Source organism: Stenella coeruleoalba, assembly GCF_951394435.1.
Source record: "Stenella coeruleoalba genome assembly, chromosome: 5".
Classification (NCBI taxonomy): Eukaryota; Metazoa; Chordata; class Mammalia; order Artiodactyla; family Delphinidae; genus Stenella; species Stenella coeruleoalba.
The window spans coordinates 19,111,564-19,129,853 of record NC_137150.1 but is presented as its reverse complement, the minus strand read 5'-3'; the positions used below and the strand labels follow the sequence as shown (position 1 = coordinate 19,129,853).

At 41.6% G+C, this 18,290-nt stretch overlaps 1 protein-coding gene across 10 annotated transcripts in view; it reads left to right on the top strand.

Moving 5' to 3' along the window:
* The window catches only part of HPS3 (HPS3 biogenesis of lysosomal organelles complex 2 subunit 1), a 65,556-nt gene that overhangs the window by 12,366 nt on the left and 34,900 nt on the right, over window positions 1-18,290 (top strand). For 9 of the 10 annotated variants that reach the window (XR_013828303.1, XR_013828304.1, XR_013828305.1 and 6 more), the window contains exon 1: window positions 7,853-8,229. The exons of the other annotated variant lie outside the window; for it this stretch is intronic. Coding sequence is in view for 5 of the 9 variants with exons in the window: in XM_079921268.1 (XP_079777394.1) it covers window positions 8,013-8,229 (217 nt within the window). In the remaining 4 variants the exon portion in view is untranslated. Of the gene's footprint in view, window positions 1-7,852; window positions 8,230-18,290 lie in introns of those variants that run through there. 10 annotated transcript variants of the gene reach the window in all.

Below are 18,290 nucleotides of genomic sequence, written 5' to 3'. Positions count from 1 at the left end.
AAAACTACTATTCCCAGAATCCTCTGGGAGTGCAACTGCTTCATCCAGAGCTATATTTTCCAGACTTCCCCGCAGGGTTTCGTTCAGAGTTGAAAGTTCGTTGGGTCATGGTGTATTAGAAGGTCCGGGAAGTGGAGATGGGAGAGGGAGTACAAGAGGTGGGGATTGCCACAGCTGCGCCTGAAGCTGCCTAGTGCTTGGCGGAGGCATGGGTAGAAGATCTGGGGTTTTTCTCCAACTCACGCTGGCCTGAAAGGTTTTATTGGTTCCCAAGGGTCCCAGTGCCCTGGGTATCATGCCTTGGTGGCCACTGGGCATCTGTTGCAGAAGGAGAGGTAGAAGCAGTGGCGCGGCTGGCTATTCTCAGTCTCCAAGGAAGCTACCTGAATGGGGCCCCAGATTCCCCTTCTGCCTTGCTCCTGCTCCTCAGTCACAAATTCCACTCCATTTCTGCTTCAGGGACTCAACTCTGCCAATGTGGGTACAAGGATCCACCCTACCCCCACCCTCCCTAAATCTTCAACCTCTACTGATATACTAGCTTCTTCCTTCAGACGCTACGACCCCATACTTTGCCCTTGTACTTACCTCAGCATCACTCCATATTACCTCATGGTGAGAATGTCATACCTCTAGGGTCTCATTAGAGCTGGGGCTCTAATGAGAGATTAGATTAGCCAGGCGTTTTCAGAAGCCTACCTGGAGAGGACAGTTCTGTACTTGGGCCTCAGTTTCCCCACCTGATATGAAGCCTCTTGGATTCAAGACAGAGAGAATGGGGTGTGTTGAGATGGATGGTCTAGGCAATATCTTATGTTGAGCCTTATTCTCTCCATTTGTAAAATGGTTAACCTTAACCAGAAGGCTTGCGAACAGTGCAACCTTTGTCTTCTACCCCACAGGAGAAATCAAAACTGTAGGGCATAGAGGAGAGAGATCATCACTCCTCTCCAGGCACTTCTGGCTCAGATCAGTTATGTGACTGTGTTTGGCATTTGCAGGAATCAAGGTCATGCTTAGGAACTAGAAATAGAACTTGGAAAGTATTGATGCACACTGGTGGTGCTCATACTGGGAAGTTGTGAAGATGAGACCACTCTGAGGGAGAATGCCGTTGAGAGGAAGGGGAAGTTGGCGGACCAGTCAAGTTTCAGTTCCACAGCTATCAGTGATTCTTATGTGATCTTGGTCAACTTACTCTCTATTTCCCTTTCTGGATAATATGTGTATGTGGCAGAGGGGCATGGAGTAGTGGAGAGTGGCCATTGACACCTTTTCCCTGTGTTAACAGCATTCCCACAGGGACAAAATTAGATTTTTATTTTAGGTTCTCATCACACCACCAGAGGTCACTATTGACCATTTGTCTGAAAAGCAGTTAACGCAGTTCACAACTTGAAGACAGCCCTGGTACTTTCAATAGTTTAATACACATTACTTAGAAAAATGAAACAATGTCCCAGGTAAAGGCTTTGATTTATACAGCACCCTAAACACAAAAGGAAAAGGAGTCTGTTAAGACAGTGGTTCCCAAACTTTGTTGCAAACGGAATCTTTAAAAGATACTGATGCCTGTGCAAAGATGCTCAACATCACTAATTGGAGAAAGGCAAATCAAAACTACAGTGAGGTACCACTTAATACCGGTCAGAATGGCCATCAACAAAAAGTCTACAAATCATAAATGCTGGAGAGGGTGTGGAGAAAAGGAAACCCTCCTACACTGTTGGTAGGAACGTAAACTGGTGCAGCCACTATGGAGAACAATATGGAGGTTCCTTAAAAATCTAAAAATAGATGTACCATATGATCCAGCAATCCCACTACTGGGCATATGTCTGGAAAAGACGAAAACTCTAATTCAAAAGATACATGCATCCCAATCTTCATAGCAGCACTATTTACAATAGCCAAGACATGGAAGCAACCTAAATGTCCATCAACAGATGCATGGATAAAGAAGATGTGGTATATACACACACACGCACACACACACACACACACACACACACACACACACACACACACAATATAATGAAATATTACCCAGCCATAAAAAGGAATGAAATAATGCCATTTGCAGCAACATGGATGGACCTGGAGATTATCACACTAAGTGAAGTAAATCAGACAGAGAGAGACAAATATCATATGATATCACTTATATGTGGAATCTAAAATATGATACAAATGAACTTATTTACAAAACAGAAATAGACTCACAGATATAGAAAACAAATTTATGGTTACCAAAGAAGAAAAGGGGGAGGGATAAATTTGGAATTTGGGATTAACAGAGACACACTACTAAAAATAAACAACAAGGACATATTGTAGCACAGGGTTAATCAATGAATTGGGCATGGTGTGCTTTTGAGAGAACTCTCCATTTCTGTAGAAGTCATCAAACTGACCTAAGCACTAAAAGTAGTAACATTTACTTGAGCAAGAGTTTAAGATCTTTGTGTCACCTTATTGTCCAAGTGCCAGTCTCTGAATGCCCTACCTTTGCACATTCCGGGGTCTAAGTGCCAGACCATCAGTGGAGATGAGGGATACCCAGTGAGTCCCTGGCAATCTTCCAAGATCTTCACAGGTGGAACCCGCTTCTGCTTGAGGCCTCTAAAATTCCTATTGATAACAAGGTTTCTATTAAGATATTATGTCTCTAGTTTCAGTTGTGATTATTGCTCTTGCTTTCAGCAAACCCATAAAGAAGAAAAGCGGGTGTATATGGCCTCCAGGCTGGCATCTGCTGAGATGTTTGTCTTCTCTGTTGATCTTCCATAGTCAGTCTTCTGCCTGTGACTGCAAGGCTTTTTTCACGTTGTTCCCTTCCTTACTTCCTTCCCCTCCAGTCTAGGACTGTGGGAAACCAAAGGGGCTGAGTATGGCCCTCCCACCTCCCCACTATCCTTGGCTGCCCTGGGGTACACAGGGAGGCATGAGGCTGCTCAGACCCCATTGTCTGTCTATCCTCAGCTCAGTACTGCTTTTACAGGGCATTTGGCATCTCTGCCTGCCAGCTCTTTATTTTGCTTTTGTTGTTTGTTTTCTGGTCCTCACCTCTTGGATTCTTTAGAGTTTTTTTATTTCATCCTCCCCTGGGCCCCTCTTGTGTGATGGTGGGGAGGCTGGGTTTGGGCAGAGCCAGGACTCCTTTCAGGGACACATACCTGCTTTTAACTCCTTTGCTTCCCTCAAACTCTCCCTCTCTCACCTCAATTTAGCACACTTTGAACAGTCAATGGTTTGGGAGGCAACTGGTCCCACCTGATGGCATAATTTCCCAAATCTTTTTGTCCTATAAACCCATCTAAACTTTTAAAACTTAAAAGACATGAATTAGATTCTCTGGTTCTGCTCTGTCATCCTTTCCCTGAGGGTGGTGAGTATATAATTTCCTGGTTCCCACTGCCTAAATTGGGGGAAAGAGTCTTGGTCACAGAAATATCGTAGAAATAGCAGTTAAGATACCAACATATAAAAGAATAAAGGAATGTGTGAGCCACCTGCCACGTGCTGAGCACAGTGCTAAATGCTTTAAATGAATTATCTCATTTAATCCTCTCAACAACTCTTTATGGTAGAAAATGAGGAAACTGAGACAGTGAGAAATTAAATAACTATGAGACCATAAGGGTCCCATTCAACTGGGTCCAAGCTCATTCATTCACCAAATACTTATCAAGGACCTACTGTATGTCAGGCAATATTCTAGGTGTTGGGAATATAGCTGTGAAGAAGATAAAGTCTCTACTCCCAAGTTGCTTCTTTTCTAGTGGAGGAGAAAGACAAAAAGCAAACATGTATGTATAATGCATATTATATATATGTATAATATGATGCTAGATAGTGATAAAAGGTAAATAAGAATGAGAAAAGTAAGATAGGGTGAGGTGATAATACCAGAAATCTGGGGTGGAAGGTATGTTACATGGACTGTCAGGGAAGTGATGTTAGGAAGGACCTAAAAAGAAGCAAGGCAGTAAGTCACGGGAAGACCTGGGAATAAGTTCTAGGCACAGTGAACAGTAAGTGCTAAGATCCTGAGGTGAGAATGAGCGGGGGATGTTCAGGGAACAGAGAGAGGGCGTCTGTGTGCAGGGTGCAGTGAAAGAAAGTGGTAGGAAATGGGGTTGAAGAGAGATAATGAGGTTGGACCGATAATGTAGGGTCTTTCAGGCCGAGCTAAGAAATTTTAGTTTTAATCTGAATATCATGGGAAACCATTAAAATGCTTTGAGTATGAAGGTGATACTCTCTCTTTTTTTAAAAAATTGAAGTATAGTTGATGTACTATAAGTTACAGGTTTACAGTATAGTGATTCACAATTTTTAAAAGTTATACTCCATTTATAGTTATTATAAAATATTGGCTGTATTCCCCCTGCTGTGCAGTATATCCTTGTAGCTTATTTTATACCTAATAGTTTGTACCTCTTAATACCCTACCCCTATATTGCCCCATCATTCTTATTTTAAATGTTTGAAGCAATATTTATGAAGTACGTACTATGTAACTGAGGTTCATACAATGATCTTTACTTTGCCTCTAAGGAGCAGCATGATTTCGGGTAAGTCTCTTAGCCATTATATGTCTTGTGGTCTTTAAAAGAATTCCACATATTCAAAATACACAATCTGATAAGTTATGACATATGTACACACCCATAAACCCATTACCAAAATCGAGATAATGAGCATATCCATCATTTCCAAAAGTTTACTTGTGCTCCTTTGTAATCTCTCCGTCACATCCCTGCACCCCACTCAGACCCAGGCAACCACTGCTGTCTGTTACTATAGATTAGCTCGTATCTTCTGGAATTTCATATAAATAATTATTTATATAAATAATAGTAAGTGCTATTTTTGTCTGGCTTCTTTCACTCAGCATAATTATTTTGAGATCTATCCATGTTGCTGTATTTATCAAGAGTTCATTCCTTTTCATTGCTGAGTAGTATTTTCATTGTATGGATAAAACAAAATTTGTTTATCCATTTACCTGTTCATGGATATTTGGTTTTTTTCCCAGTTTTTGACTGTTACACATAAGCCTGCTATGAAAATGTGTATGCAAGTCTTTTAAAGGGTACACACCTTCAGTTCTCTTGGGTAATCATCTAGGAGTAGAATGGTTGGATCATATGGTAGGTTTATGTTTAACTTTTTAAGAGACTGTCAAACTGTTTCAAAAGTTGTTGTGCCATTCGACATTCACATTGTTGCTCCGTATCTTCACCAAAACTTGTTATGATGGGTCTTTTAAATTTTAATCATTATAATAAATGGTCTCCAATGGTGGTTTTCACTTGCATTTTTCTAATGACTAATGACATTGAACACATACTGGAATTCTAATACCCAGTGTGATGGTGTCAAAAGGTGGAGCCTTGGGAGGTGATTAGGTCATGAGGGTGGAGCCCTCATGAATGAGATTAGTGTGTTTTTGTTTGTTTGTTTTGTTTTTTGCCACAGGCTTGTGGGATTTTAGTTCCCCAACCAGGGATTGAACACAGACCCTTGGCAATGAGAGTGCAGAGTCCTAACCACTGGACCACCAGAGAATTCCTGAGATTAGTGCTTTTATAAAAGAGACCCCACAGAGTCCTTAGCCCTTTCCACCAAGTGAGTACAGAGCAAGAAGTAAGCAGTGTGCAAACCTGAAGAGGACCCTCACCCAGCTATTCTATGCACCTTGATCTCAGACTTTCCAGCCTCCAGACTGTGAGAAATTTCTGTTGTTGTAAGCTGCCCAATTGGTGGTATTTCCTTATTGCAGCCCAAGTGGATTAAGACAGTGGCCATCCGCAAGCTGAGGAGAGAGACCTTAGGAGAAACCAAAACTGTAGACACCTTGATCTTGGACTTCAAGCCTCCAGAACTGTGAAAAAAAATTTTGTTTTTTAAGCCATCTATTCTGTGGTATTCTGTTATGACTGCCCTAGCAGACTAACATAGCCTCCGGTAAGGAAATGATGACATGCCCACTGCTGCCCCTGCATTTGTAACAGGAATAGACAGCTCCTGTTTACAGCTATGGACAAACACGGAAACCAGGCACATTCCCCACCTTCCCTTGGCTGGCATGTCTAGTCCCTAAGAATCTTAGATGAGCCAGGTGCAGGTGTAAGGGAGAAGTGGCCATCTCTAGAAGGGATTGGAGTTCCAGGCTTTGAGCAAATCTCACTTCTTCCTCCAAAACAGACATTTTTAATGTAGGTGAAATTAAAATAAAATTGTAATTTTAGTCTTGGAATTTTAATTTAGTACTGAAATTGTCATTTTCAGGCTTGAAGCAGAAAATTAATCAAAAGAGGGTCATAAGGCAGGTATTTGTGGAGACGGGGGTATTCATGAGTGTTGTATCTAAAAGAATGGGTTGTGGGCTGTGTTAGGCTAGCTGTTTTCTATAGGAGCCTTCTATGAGTTTTCGGCCCCAGCTGGGGCTGACCAGAGCAACTTCCTTGTCCACTTCTTGGCCTCACTGAGTTTGGTGAACTGTAGTCTCCCAGAGAGTCCCTATTGGTTGGCTGAAGGAGAGGATATTACTTAGGGCAACTTTATTCATCTAGAGCAGCGGTCCCCAACCTTTTTGGCACCAGGGACTGGTTTCGTGGAAGACAATTTTTCTACGGACCGGGTTAGGGGGGAATGGTTCAGGCAGTAATGGGAGCACTGGGGGGCGGCAGATGAAGCTTCGCTGGCTTGCCGGCCACTCACCTCCCGCTGTGCGGCCCGGTTCCTAACAGGTTGGGGACCGGTACCGGTCTGCAGCCTGGGGGTTGGGGACCCCTGATCTAGAGGGTTTAGGAAATGGAGGTAGAGTTTAATTGACTTCAATCCAATTGCACCTAATCTGTAAATTCTTAGAAGAGCTCATGAGGGCGATGAAAGGAAATTTTGTTTTTGCTTTTCAGTTCTCTTCCTGTGTGCCAAAAGACAGCATCCCTCAATCCATACTGTACTTACATTTTTTTCTGGATGAATTGGAAAGAGTAGCTCCAATACCCGCTTCATCTAAATCTGCTTTTTCTTTTTAAAATTGGAATTTGCAACCAGGAGCTCCACATTGAGATGTCAGGAATAGGTACAGAATACAGATTAGAGGATAGTTTTAGGAGCACTGGAGTGAGAACCAGTGGATTTCACCCCTAGCGCATCTATCCTCTGGGCCTCGGACTAATCTTCTCAAATATTTGGAGTTCATTAGATGACATCCACAATTCTTCAGCAAATTTTTTTTTGCCAAGCATGTTCTAGGCGTTGCTCTTTCCAACTAAACAATTCTGAAATTTTCAGTACTTTTGAGCAACTCTTCAGTGTGTTTAGCCTGGAGTTGAGCTGTGTGCACTCCACTTCAGTTTTTTTTTTTTAATTTTTAATATTTATTTATGTACGGTGTATTGGGTCTTAGTTGTGGCATGCATGCGGGAGCTGGTTCCCGACCAGGGATGGAACCCGGGCCCCCTGCATTGGGAGTATGGAGTCTTACCCACTGGACCACCAGGGAAGTCCCTCCACTTCGGTTTTTGCAGTCCTGTTCTCCAGAAGCTCACAGGCTGAAGCAAGTATAAAATGGTACAAGAAACTGATGATCAAGTGTTTAAATGTACTCAAGGGTCTAAACATCTCGCCTGGTCCAAATCAGTAACGTGAAAAGACGAAGGGAAGGACACAGTGACCCCTGTGCCCACCAACTCCTGGGCGCGGAGGCGTGGTCAGCCCTGAGTGGCCTGGTCCAAGGCCAAAGGACTAAGGGCCTGCGGGGCGCGGCGGCGGCCGGGGCGGGCGCGACCTTTCCTCCGGCTCCACCCTCGCCCGGTAGCGGCCTCTTTAAGAATCCGAGCCGCTAGCGGGCCTGCTGGCACTCACGTGACTCCGCTCAGCTCACTTGCTAGCGGAAGTGGTCCAGCGTCCGCGTCCCGCGAGGCGGTCTCCGGGTGCCCCGCGGGGCGGGCTGGCCGGAGCGGGCACCGCCGGGCGGCCCGCAGCAGGTTGCTGAGATGGTGCAGTTGTACAACCTGCACCCGTTCGGGTCGCAGGAGGTGGTGCCCTGCAAGTTGGAGCCTGAACGCTTCTGCGGCGGGGGACGCGATGCGCTGTTCGTGGCGGCCGGTTGCAAAGTGGAGGCGTTCGCAGTCGCCGGCCAGGGGCTGTGCCAGCCAAGGTGTGCCTTTTCCACGCTGGGCAGGGTGCTGCGCCTGGCCTACAGTGAGGCCGGTGAGTAGCGGTGGGGTCAGGGGGCTCCTGGGCCCCGGATTGGGGCCTCCTTCCTAGAGGACCGAGCGACGCCTATAGCTCTGGATGGGGAAGTACTTTGTGCTTGCCGGACGGTCTTGCCAGGTCTGGCGGCTGATGGAAGTTGTGCGCTGTGCGGCTGTCCTGGCAACCACAGGTTAGAGCCCGCCTTTGGTGGGCGGGGGACGCTGATTGTTCCTGCTTTTCTGGCGTCCTCGCCGGGAAGTACCTTGGTTGGGTGGCTGGATTCCACTCAACCCAGACACTTCAAACCAAATAAACTTCTTTTCGTATAGAAAACAAGTACACACGAAAGTAGGGAGAATAGTATCCTGAACCCCCAGTTACTCCTATCTTCAACAGTTATGCCAACTCATGGCCAGTCCTTTATCTACTTCTTGTCGATTTTTGAAAGCTCACATTACATGCTGATTTTTAAATCTGTATAAATAGAGCTCAGGTCTTAGACCCCTTTTTCCCCAAACAGGGTAACAGCATCCACTACTCTCTTTCCACCAGAAACGTGAAGCAGTACCAAGGGGGTACTGTGTGGGTGTATCCCTATTTTAGAAAAATCCAACATTTGAAACTAGGTACTTGGGCTTCCCTGGTGGCACAGTGGTTGAGAGTCCGCCTGCCGACGCACAGGACGCGGGTTCGTGCCCCTGTCCGGGAGGATCCCACATGCCGCGGAGCGGCTGGGCCCGTGAGCCATGGCCGCTGAGACTGCGCGTCCGGAGCCTGTGCTCCGCAACGGGAGAGGCCACAACGGTGAGAGGCCCGCGTACCGCAAAAAAAAAAAAAAAAAAACTAGGTACTTAAGATGACAGAAAAATTCACCATAGGATTCTTTTAACTGCCTGATAAGACACTTAAAATTTGAATCCTGCTTTTCAAGAGGGGTGTAAAGGTGTAAATTGCAGTATTTAGGGTGGAAAAGCCTTTGGCTGAGGTACTTTACTAATAAAGTGGAGAGCACGAACCTGGAGGATTGGAGATCTCTGCCTAATCGCTACTCTGTCTGCAACTGATTAGATGTGAGTTTATAGAAACTTTTGGGTCTCAGTGTCTGTTTAAAAAAAAAAAAAGAAGTAATTTGAATGCTAGATCAGTGATTTCCAGACATTGGAATTTTGTGGATCAGCAAAGAATTGTGGGGCTACCATACACAGTATCTGACTGTTCATTTTGTCAAGTAAAGATATATATTTAAAAAAATGAAAAGCCCAACTGTTTACCGTCATCGTTATTTATACTGATAATAGGAGAAACACTTAGCTCCAAACATGGGATGTCTTTCTTTATGGGCAACTTACTATACTGTTATTATTTTTTCTTTTTGATTAGTGAGGACGTAATAGGGGCCCGCAGGCCCACAGACCAGTTTGAAAACCACTTATTAGATCTGTAAGTTCTCTTTCAGCAGAAGATTCTGATTTTGGTATGTTTTATGATATTACTCTCCTAATCATTTCACAATATTAGTAGTTTTCCCCATCCCACCTCCTTTTTAGACCCAGGAGTTCTCACCTTCAAGAGCTCTGCTGAGTGGCAAACTCACCAGTTTCAACATTAGTATGTGTGTGTCTGCTGGTGAGGGAGAGACAGACATACAGACACTGTTTACATGACTTGTACCATTTGTCTTCCAAATGGACATTTAATCTAGAATTGGAAGTGGCAGGCGTTATGTAAACCTCTAGCTTTCTTGCCTGTCAGTAGGGGTGATTCTGGGGAATCCTTTGATGCCGCTACTTGTGTATAAAACACCCAATTCCTGAACCACGACCTTAGAGAAACTGTGTTTCCTGGGGTGTGGCCCAGCATCGGGTGAGTCTGGTGTTTAGTCAGGATTGAGAATCACTGACCTACAGCCTTACTGGCTGCTGTAGGTGGTGAGTAGTATGGTACTGAAGCCTTGAAAAACAAAGATATTTTTGTAATTCAGTTGGCTGTCTTAAGAAACTTCAGGAGTCCTGTGGTGTGGCATTAGCATGAGTCAGATAGCTCAAGGGTAACTTTCAGCTTGAACGCAATGCCTGGGTACAGCTTCTATCAATCCACAGGTAGTGGACTCCTAGCTATGCTGATAGCCAGATAACTCGTCTTACACTTTCCAGCTTTTTCTTTTTTGTCTCTGTCCTTCCACTCACAGTAACATGGACATGGGGATTCCTGCTCTAAGCCCAGGGTCTCCTCCACCCCCCCCCACCCTGTCAAAAACAAAGTGAATCTTAGATCAGGGATTTATATTTACTGTAAATGCTTTGCAAATCTCTTATCCAAACAGAAAACATTTTCAAGTTTTTGTGTTGTTTTTCCATTTCTAATTAGCAGGATGCCAGTCTCCTTTCATAAAGTTTGGGGGTATTAGAATGTAGGTCAAAATTTTGAAGGATGGGCCCTAAATATCATCATCAGTAATGGAAATTTAATATAGGTTTTGTGTGTGAAGGGAGGAAGAGGAGATGTGAGAACTCGCTCTCGAGGGAGAAAGACCTGGTGGCCAGGGTTGAGTGCTGTGTGGGGAGCTCTGGTGCTGGACACTTGCTTATGGGGTGTCTGGAGGTGGTGAGGCAGAGAGGACAAGACCTTGTGACCCTTATTGCCTGTCCTTTAGCACAAGTACATTAAAGAGCCCTAGAATGTCTATTATCTCCCCCCAAGCCCTACCCTCCCTCAACTCATAAAACATATTTTCATGCACTGTATGTTATTTCTGCCTTCTGATATCCATTTTGTCATAGGAGTGCAGCCTTTTCCTTAATCTGGTATTAGTGTTAACCAGGTTTATGATCTTGTGCATAAAAGGAAAAGTTTACTTATTTTTTAAAAAAATCAATGACTCTCAGCTTAAGGATAAATATAAGGATGATTTTTTAATTTACTTAATGAAGACAGGCTGTTGTAAAATAAGTAAAATAAGGCCCTGGGCACATAATACCTTAAAAAGTTTAATTCCTTTCTCTTATAAAGGGCTGTAACCTCCACAGAATCCTCTAGACTTATATCTCCTTTGGAACATTTTGAGAGACAGCGTGGAATGAACATTGGCTTTTGAGCTAACCAGATCAAGGTTTAAACCCCGATGCCATCCGTTTGTTGTCTGTGTTGCCTTAGGCAGGTTACTCAGCTTATCTGAGTCTCAGATTCCCGATCTATAAAATGGAGAAGGATATAATGTCTTGAAGAGTTGTGAGGATTAACTGAGAGAACTCTAAAGCTCTGTTCAAAAGGCTTACCAGGTAGACACAGCAAGTTCTAGTTCATCATTTGTAAGACAAGTTATTAATTTGAAAACATATTAATACAAGACAGCATAGGCAGTATCTATAGTTTGCAAATTATATATAAAACAGTTGATATATAGACTTTACCAATGAAATAAGCATATATTTATAGACATACGATAGAAAGCTTTTATTATAACTAAACAAATATTCTAAGTTTTAAAATTCATTTAGTAACTTGACTATGACACCAAAGCACTGACAAAAGAAAAAAATAGAAAAATTGGATGTCATCAAAATTAAAAAGTTTTGTGCATCAAAGGACACTATCAACAGATTGAAAAGGCAATCCATAGAATGGGAGAAAATATTTGCAAAGCATATACCCGATAAGGGATTAATATTCAGACTATATAAAGAACTCCTATGACTCAACAACAGAACAACCCAATTCAAAAGTGGGCCAAGGATTTGAATAGACATTTTTCCAAGTGGCCAACCAGCACATGAAAAGATGCTCAGCGTCACTAATCATCATGGAAATGCACATCAAAACCACAGTGAGATACCACTTCATACCCATTAGGTTGGCCATTATCAAAACAAATAGAAAATAACAAGTGTTGATGAGAATGTGGAGAAATTGGAACCCTTGTACATTGGTGGTAGGAGTGGAAAGTGATAGAGCTGCTGTAGAAAACAGTATGATGGTTCCTCAAAAAATTTATAGAATTACCATATGATCCAGCAGTTTCACTTCTGGGTATGTACACAGAATAATTGAAAGCAGGGACTTGTGCAGATATTTGTACACCAGTGTTCACAGCATTTTTCACTAGAGCCAAGAGGTGGAAGCAGCCCAAATGTTCATTGACAGGTAAGTAAAATGTACGATATCCATACAGCCTTAAAAATGGATGAAACTCAGACACAAGCTACACCACAAATGAACCCTGATGACATTTTGCTAAGTGAAACAAGCCTGACACAAAAAGACAAATATTGTGTTATTCAATTTATGAATTCAGAGAGACAGAGTGGAATGCTGTTGTCAGTGTCTGTGGACTCGAGGCACTACTTCTGATTTATTGCAGTGTTCAGTCCTAGTTTTCAGCTTTATTCTTTTTTTTTAACATCTTTATTGGATTATAATTGCTTTACAATGCTGTGTTAGTTTCTGCTGTATAACAAAGTGGATCAGCTATATGCATACATATAACCCTCTTGCGTCTCCCTCCCACCCTCGCGATCCCACCCCTCTAGGTGGTCACAAAGCACCGAGCTAATCTCCCTGTGCTATGCGGCTGCTTCCCACTAGCTATCTGTTTTACATTTGGTAGTGTATATATGTCCATGCCACTCTCTCACTTCGTCCCAGCTTACCCTTCCCCCTCCCCATGTCCTCAAGTCCATTCTCTACCTCTGCGCCTTTATTCCTGTCCTGCCCCTAGGTTCATCAGAACCATTTTTTTAATATTCCATATATATGTGTTAGCAAATGGCATTTGTTTTTCTCTTTCTGACTTACTTCACTCTATATGACAGACTCTAGATCCATCCACCTCACTACAAATAACTCAATTTTGTTTCTTTTTATGGCTGAATAATATTCCATTGTATATATGTGCCACATCTTCTTTATCCATTCATCTGTTGATGGACACTTAGGTTGCTTCCATGTCCTGGCTATTGTATATAGTGCTGCAGTGAACACTGTGGTACGTGACTTCTTTTTTTTTGTGGTACGTGGGCCTCTCACTGTGTGGCCTCTCCCGTTGTGGAGCACAGGCTCCGGACGCGCAGGCTCAGCGGCCATGGCTCACGGGCCCAGCTGCCCCGCAGCATGTGGGATCTTCCCGGACCGGGGCATGAACCCGTGTCCCCTGCATCGGCAGGTGGACTCTCAACCACTGCGCCACCAGGGAAGCCCCTGTGACTCTTTTTGAGTTATGGTTTTCTCAGGGTATATGCCCAGTAGTGGGATTGCTGGGTCATATGGTAGTTCTATTTTTAGTTTTTTAAGGAACCGCCATACTGTTTTCCATAGTGGCTGAATCAATTTACTTTCCCACCAACAGTGCAAGAGGGTTCCCTTTTCTCCACACCCTCTCCAGCATTTATTGTTTGTAGATTTCTTGGTGATGGCCATTCTAACTGGTGTGCGGTGATACCTCATTGTAGTTTTGTTTTTTATATAAATTTATTTATTTTATTTATTTATGTTTGGCTGCAGTGGGTCTTCCTTGCTGTGTGTGGACTTTTTCTAGTTGCTGCGAGCAGGGGCTACTCTACTTTACAGTGGCTTCTCTTGTTGTGGCGCACAGGCTCTAGGCATGCGGGCTCAGTAGTTGTGGCTCACGGGCTTAGCTGCTCTGTGGCATGTAGGATCTTCCTGGGCCATGGATTGAACCCATGTACCCTGCATTGGCAGGCAGATTCTTAACCACTGCACCACCAGGGAAGTCCCCCCTCATTGTAGTTTTGATTTGCATTTCTCTAATGATTAGTGATGTTAAGCATCCTTTCATGTGTTTGTTGGCAATCTGTATATCTTCTTTGGAGAAATGTCTATTTAGGTCTTCTGCCCATTTTTGGATTGGGTTGTTTGTTTTTTTGATATTGAGCTGCATGAGCTTGTATATTTTGGAGATTAATCCTTTGTCAGTTGCTTCCTTTGCAAAGATTTTCTCCCATTCTGAGGGTTGTCTTTTCATCTTATTTATGGTTTCCTTTGTTGTGCAAAAGCTTTTAAGTTTCATTAGGTCCTATTTGTTTATTTTTGTTTTTATTTCCATTTTTCTAGGAGGTGGATCAAAAAAGGATTTTGCTGTGATTTATGTCATAGAGTGTTCTGCCTATGTTTTCCTCTAAGAGTTTGATAGTGTCTGGCCTTACATTTAGGTCTCTAATCCATTTTGAGTTTATTTTTGTATATGGTGTTAGGGAGTGTTCTAATTTCATGCTTTTCCATGTAGGTGTCCAGTTTTCCCAGCACCACTTACTGAAGAGGCTGTCTTTTCTCCATCGTATACTCTTGCCTCCTTTATCAAAGATAAGGTGACCATATGTGCATGGGTTTATCTCTGAGCTTTCTACCCTGTTCCATTGATCTGTATTTCTGTTTTTGTGCCAGTACCATATTGTCTTGATTACTGTAGCTTTGTAGTATAGTCTGAAGTCAGGGAGCCTGATTGCTCCAGCTCCACTTTTCTTTCTTTAGATTGCTTTGGCTATTCGGGGCCTTTTGTGTTTCCATACAAATTGTGAAATTTTTTGCCTAGTTCTGTGAAAAATTCCATTGGTAGTTTGATAGGGATTGCACTGAATCTGTAGATTGATTGGGTAGTATAGTCATTTTCACAATGTTAATTCTTCCAGTCCAAGAACACAGTATATCTCTCCATCTGTTTGTATCATCTTTAATTTCCTTCATCAGTGTCTTATAGTTTTCTCCATACAGGTGTTTTGTCTCCTTAGGTAGGTTTATTCCTAGGTATTTTATTCTTTTTGTTGCAATGGTAAATGGGAGTGTTTCCTTAATTTGTCTTTCAGATTTTTCATCATTAGTGTATTAGAATGCAAGCGATTTCTGTGCATTACTTTTTTATCCTGCTACTCTACCAAATTCATTGATTAGCTCTAGCAGTTTTCTGGTAGCATCTTTAGGATTCTCTGTGTATAGTATCACGTCACCTGCAAATAGTGACACTTTTACTTCTTCTTTTCTGATTTGGATTCCTTTTTTTTCTTTTTCTTCTTGGATTGCTGTGGCTAAAACTTCCAAAACTATGTTGAATCATAGTGGTGAGAGTGGGCAACCTTGTCTTTTTCCTGATCTTAGAAGAAATGCTTTCAGTTTTTCACCATTGAGAATTATGTTGGATCATCATTTGTCATAAATGTCCTTTAGTATTTTGAGTTAGGTTCCCTCTGTGCCCCCTTTCTGAAGAGTTTTTGTCATAAATGGGTGCTGAATTTTGTCTAAAGCTTTTTCTGCATCTATTGAGATTATCATATGGTTTTTATCTTTCAATTTGTTAATATGGTGTATCACATTGATTGATTTGTGTATATTGAAGAATCTCTTGCATTCCTGGGATAAACCCCACTTGATCATGGTGTATGATCCTTTTAATGTGCTGTTGGATTCCGTTTCCTAGTATTTTGTTGAGGATTTTTGCATCTATGTTCATCAGTGATATTGGGTAGTTTTCTTTTTTTGTGACATCTCTGTCTGGTTTTCGTATCAGGATGATGGTGGCCTCATAAAATGAGTTTGGGAGTGTTCTTCCCTCTGCTATATTTTGGAGGAGTTTGAGAAGGATAGGTGTTAGCTCTTCTCTAAATGTTTGATAGAATTCACCTGTGAAGCCATCTGGTCATGGGCTTTTGTTTGTTTGAAGATTTTTAATCACAGTTTCAATTTCAGTGCTTGTGATTGGTCCATTTATATTTTCTATTTCTTCCTGGTTCAGTCTCAGAAGGTTGTACTTTTCCAAGAATTTGTCCATTTCTTCCAGGTTGCCCATTTTATTGGTATATAGTTGCTTGTTGTCAACTGTCATGATCCTTTGTATTGCTGCAGTGTCAGTTGTTACTTCTCCATTTTCAATTGTAATTTTGTTGATTTGAGTCTTCTCCCTTTTTCTTGATGAGTCTGGCTAATGGTTTATCAATTTTGTTTATCTTCTCAAAGAACCAACTTTTAGTTTTATTGATCTTTGCTATTGTTGTCTTCATTTCTTTTTTATTTATTTCTGATCTGATCTTTATGATTTCTTTCCTTCTGCTACCTTTGGGGTTTTTTTGTTCTTCTTTCTCTAATTGCTTTAGGTGTAAGGTTAGGTTGTTGATTTGAGATTTTTCTTGTTTCTTGAGGTAGGATTGTATTGCTATAAACTTCCCTCTTAGAACTGCTTTTACTGCCTCCCATTGGTTTTGGGTCATCGTATTTTCATTGTTATTTGTTTCTCAGTATTTTTTGATTTCTTCAGTGATCTCTTGGTTATTTAGTAGCGTATTGTTCAGCCTCCATGTATTTGTATTTTTTACAGATTTTTTCCTGTAATTGATATCTAGTCTCTTAGCGTTGTGGTCGGAAAAGATACTTGATATGATTTCAATTTTCTTAAATTTACCAAGGCTTCATTTGTGACCCACAATATGGTCTGTACTGGAGAATTTTCCATGAACCCTTGAGAAGAAAGTGTATTCTGTTGCTTTTGGATGGATGTTCTATAAATATCAGTTAAATCCGTCTTTTTTAATGTATCACTTAAAGCTTGTGTTTCCTTATTTATTTTCATTTTGGATGATCTGTCCATTGGTGAAAGTGGAGTGTTAAAATCCCGTACTATTATTGTATTACTGTTGATTTCCCCTCTTATGGCTGTTAACATTTGCCTTATGTATTGAGGTGCTCCTATTGTGGGTGCATAAATATTTACCATTGTTATATCTTCTTCTTGGATTGATCCCTTGATCATTATGTAGTGTCCTTCTTTGTCTCTTGTAATTTATTACAATAATTTATTTTAAAGTCTGTTTTGTCTGATATGAGAATTGCTACTCCAGCCTTCTTCTGATTTCCGTTTGCATGGAATATCTTTTTCCTTCCCCTCACTTTCAGTCTGTATGTGTCCCTAGGTCTGAAGTGGGTCTCTTGCAGACAGCATATATATGGGTCTTGTTTTTGTATCCATTCAGCCGTCTATGTCTTTTGGTTGGAGCATTTAATCCATTTGCATTTAAGGTAATTATCAATATGTTTGTTCCTATTACCACTTTCTTAATTATTTTGCGTTTGTTTTTGTAGGTCTTTTCCTTCTCTTGTGTTTCCTGCCTAGTGAAGTTCCTTTAGCATTTGTTGTGAAGCTGGTTTGGTGGCACTGAACTCTCTTAGCTTTTGCTTGTCTGTAGAGGTTTTAATTTCCCCATGGAATCTGAATGAGATCCTTGCTGGGTAGAGTAATCTTGGTTGTAGGTTTTTTTCCTTTCATCACTTTAAGTATATCCTGCCATTCCCTCTGGCTTGCAGAGTTTCTGCTGAAAGATCAGCTGTTAACCTTATGGGGATTCCCTTGTATGTTATTTGTTGTTTTTCCCTTGCTACTTTTAATATTTTTTCTTTGTATTTAATTTTTGATACTTTGATTAATATGTGTCTCAGCGTGTTTCTCTTTGGGTTTATCCTGTATGGGACTCTCTGTGCTTCCTGGACTTGATTGACTCTTTCCTTTCCCATGTTAGGGAAGTTTTCAACTATAAGCTCTTCAAATATTTTCTCAGTCCCTTACTTTTTCTCTTCCTCTTCTGGGACCCCTGTAATTGAATGTTGCTGTGTTTAATGTTGTCCTAGAGGTCTCTGAGACTGTCCTCAATTCTTTTCATTATTTTTTCTTTATTCTGCTCCCTGTCAGTTATTTCCACTATTTTATCTTCCAGCTCACTTATCCATTCTTCTGCCTCAGTTATTCTGCTATTGATTCCTTTTAGAGTATTTTTAATTTCAGTTATTGTGTTGTTCATCACTGTTTATTTGCTCTTTAGTTCTTCTAGATCCTTGTTAAATGTTTCTTCTGTTTTCTCCATTCTGCTTTTGAGATTTTGGATCATCTTTACTATCACTACTGTGAATTCTTTTTCAGGTAGGTTGCCTATTTCATCTTCATTTATTTGGTCTTATAGGTTTTTACCTTGCTTTTTCATCTGTAACGTATTTTTTTGTCATTTCATTTTTTTTTTTTTTTTTTGGATGGGTGGGGCTGTATTCCTGTCTTACTGGTAGTTTGGCCTGAGGCGTCCAGCACTGGA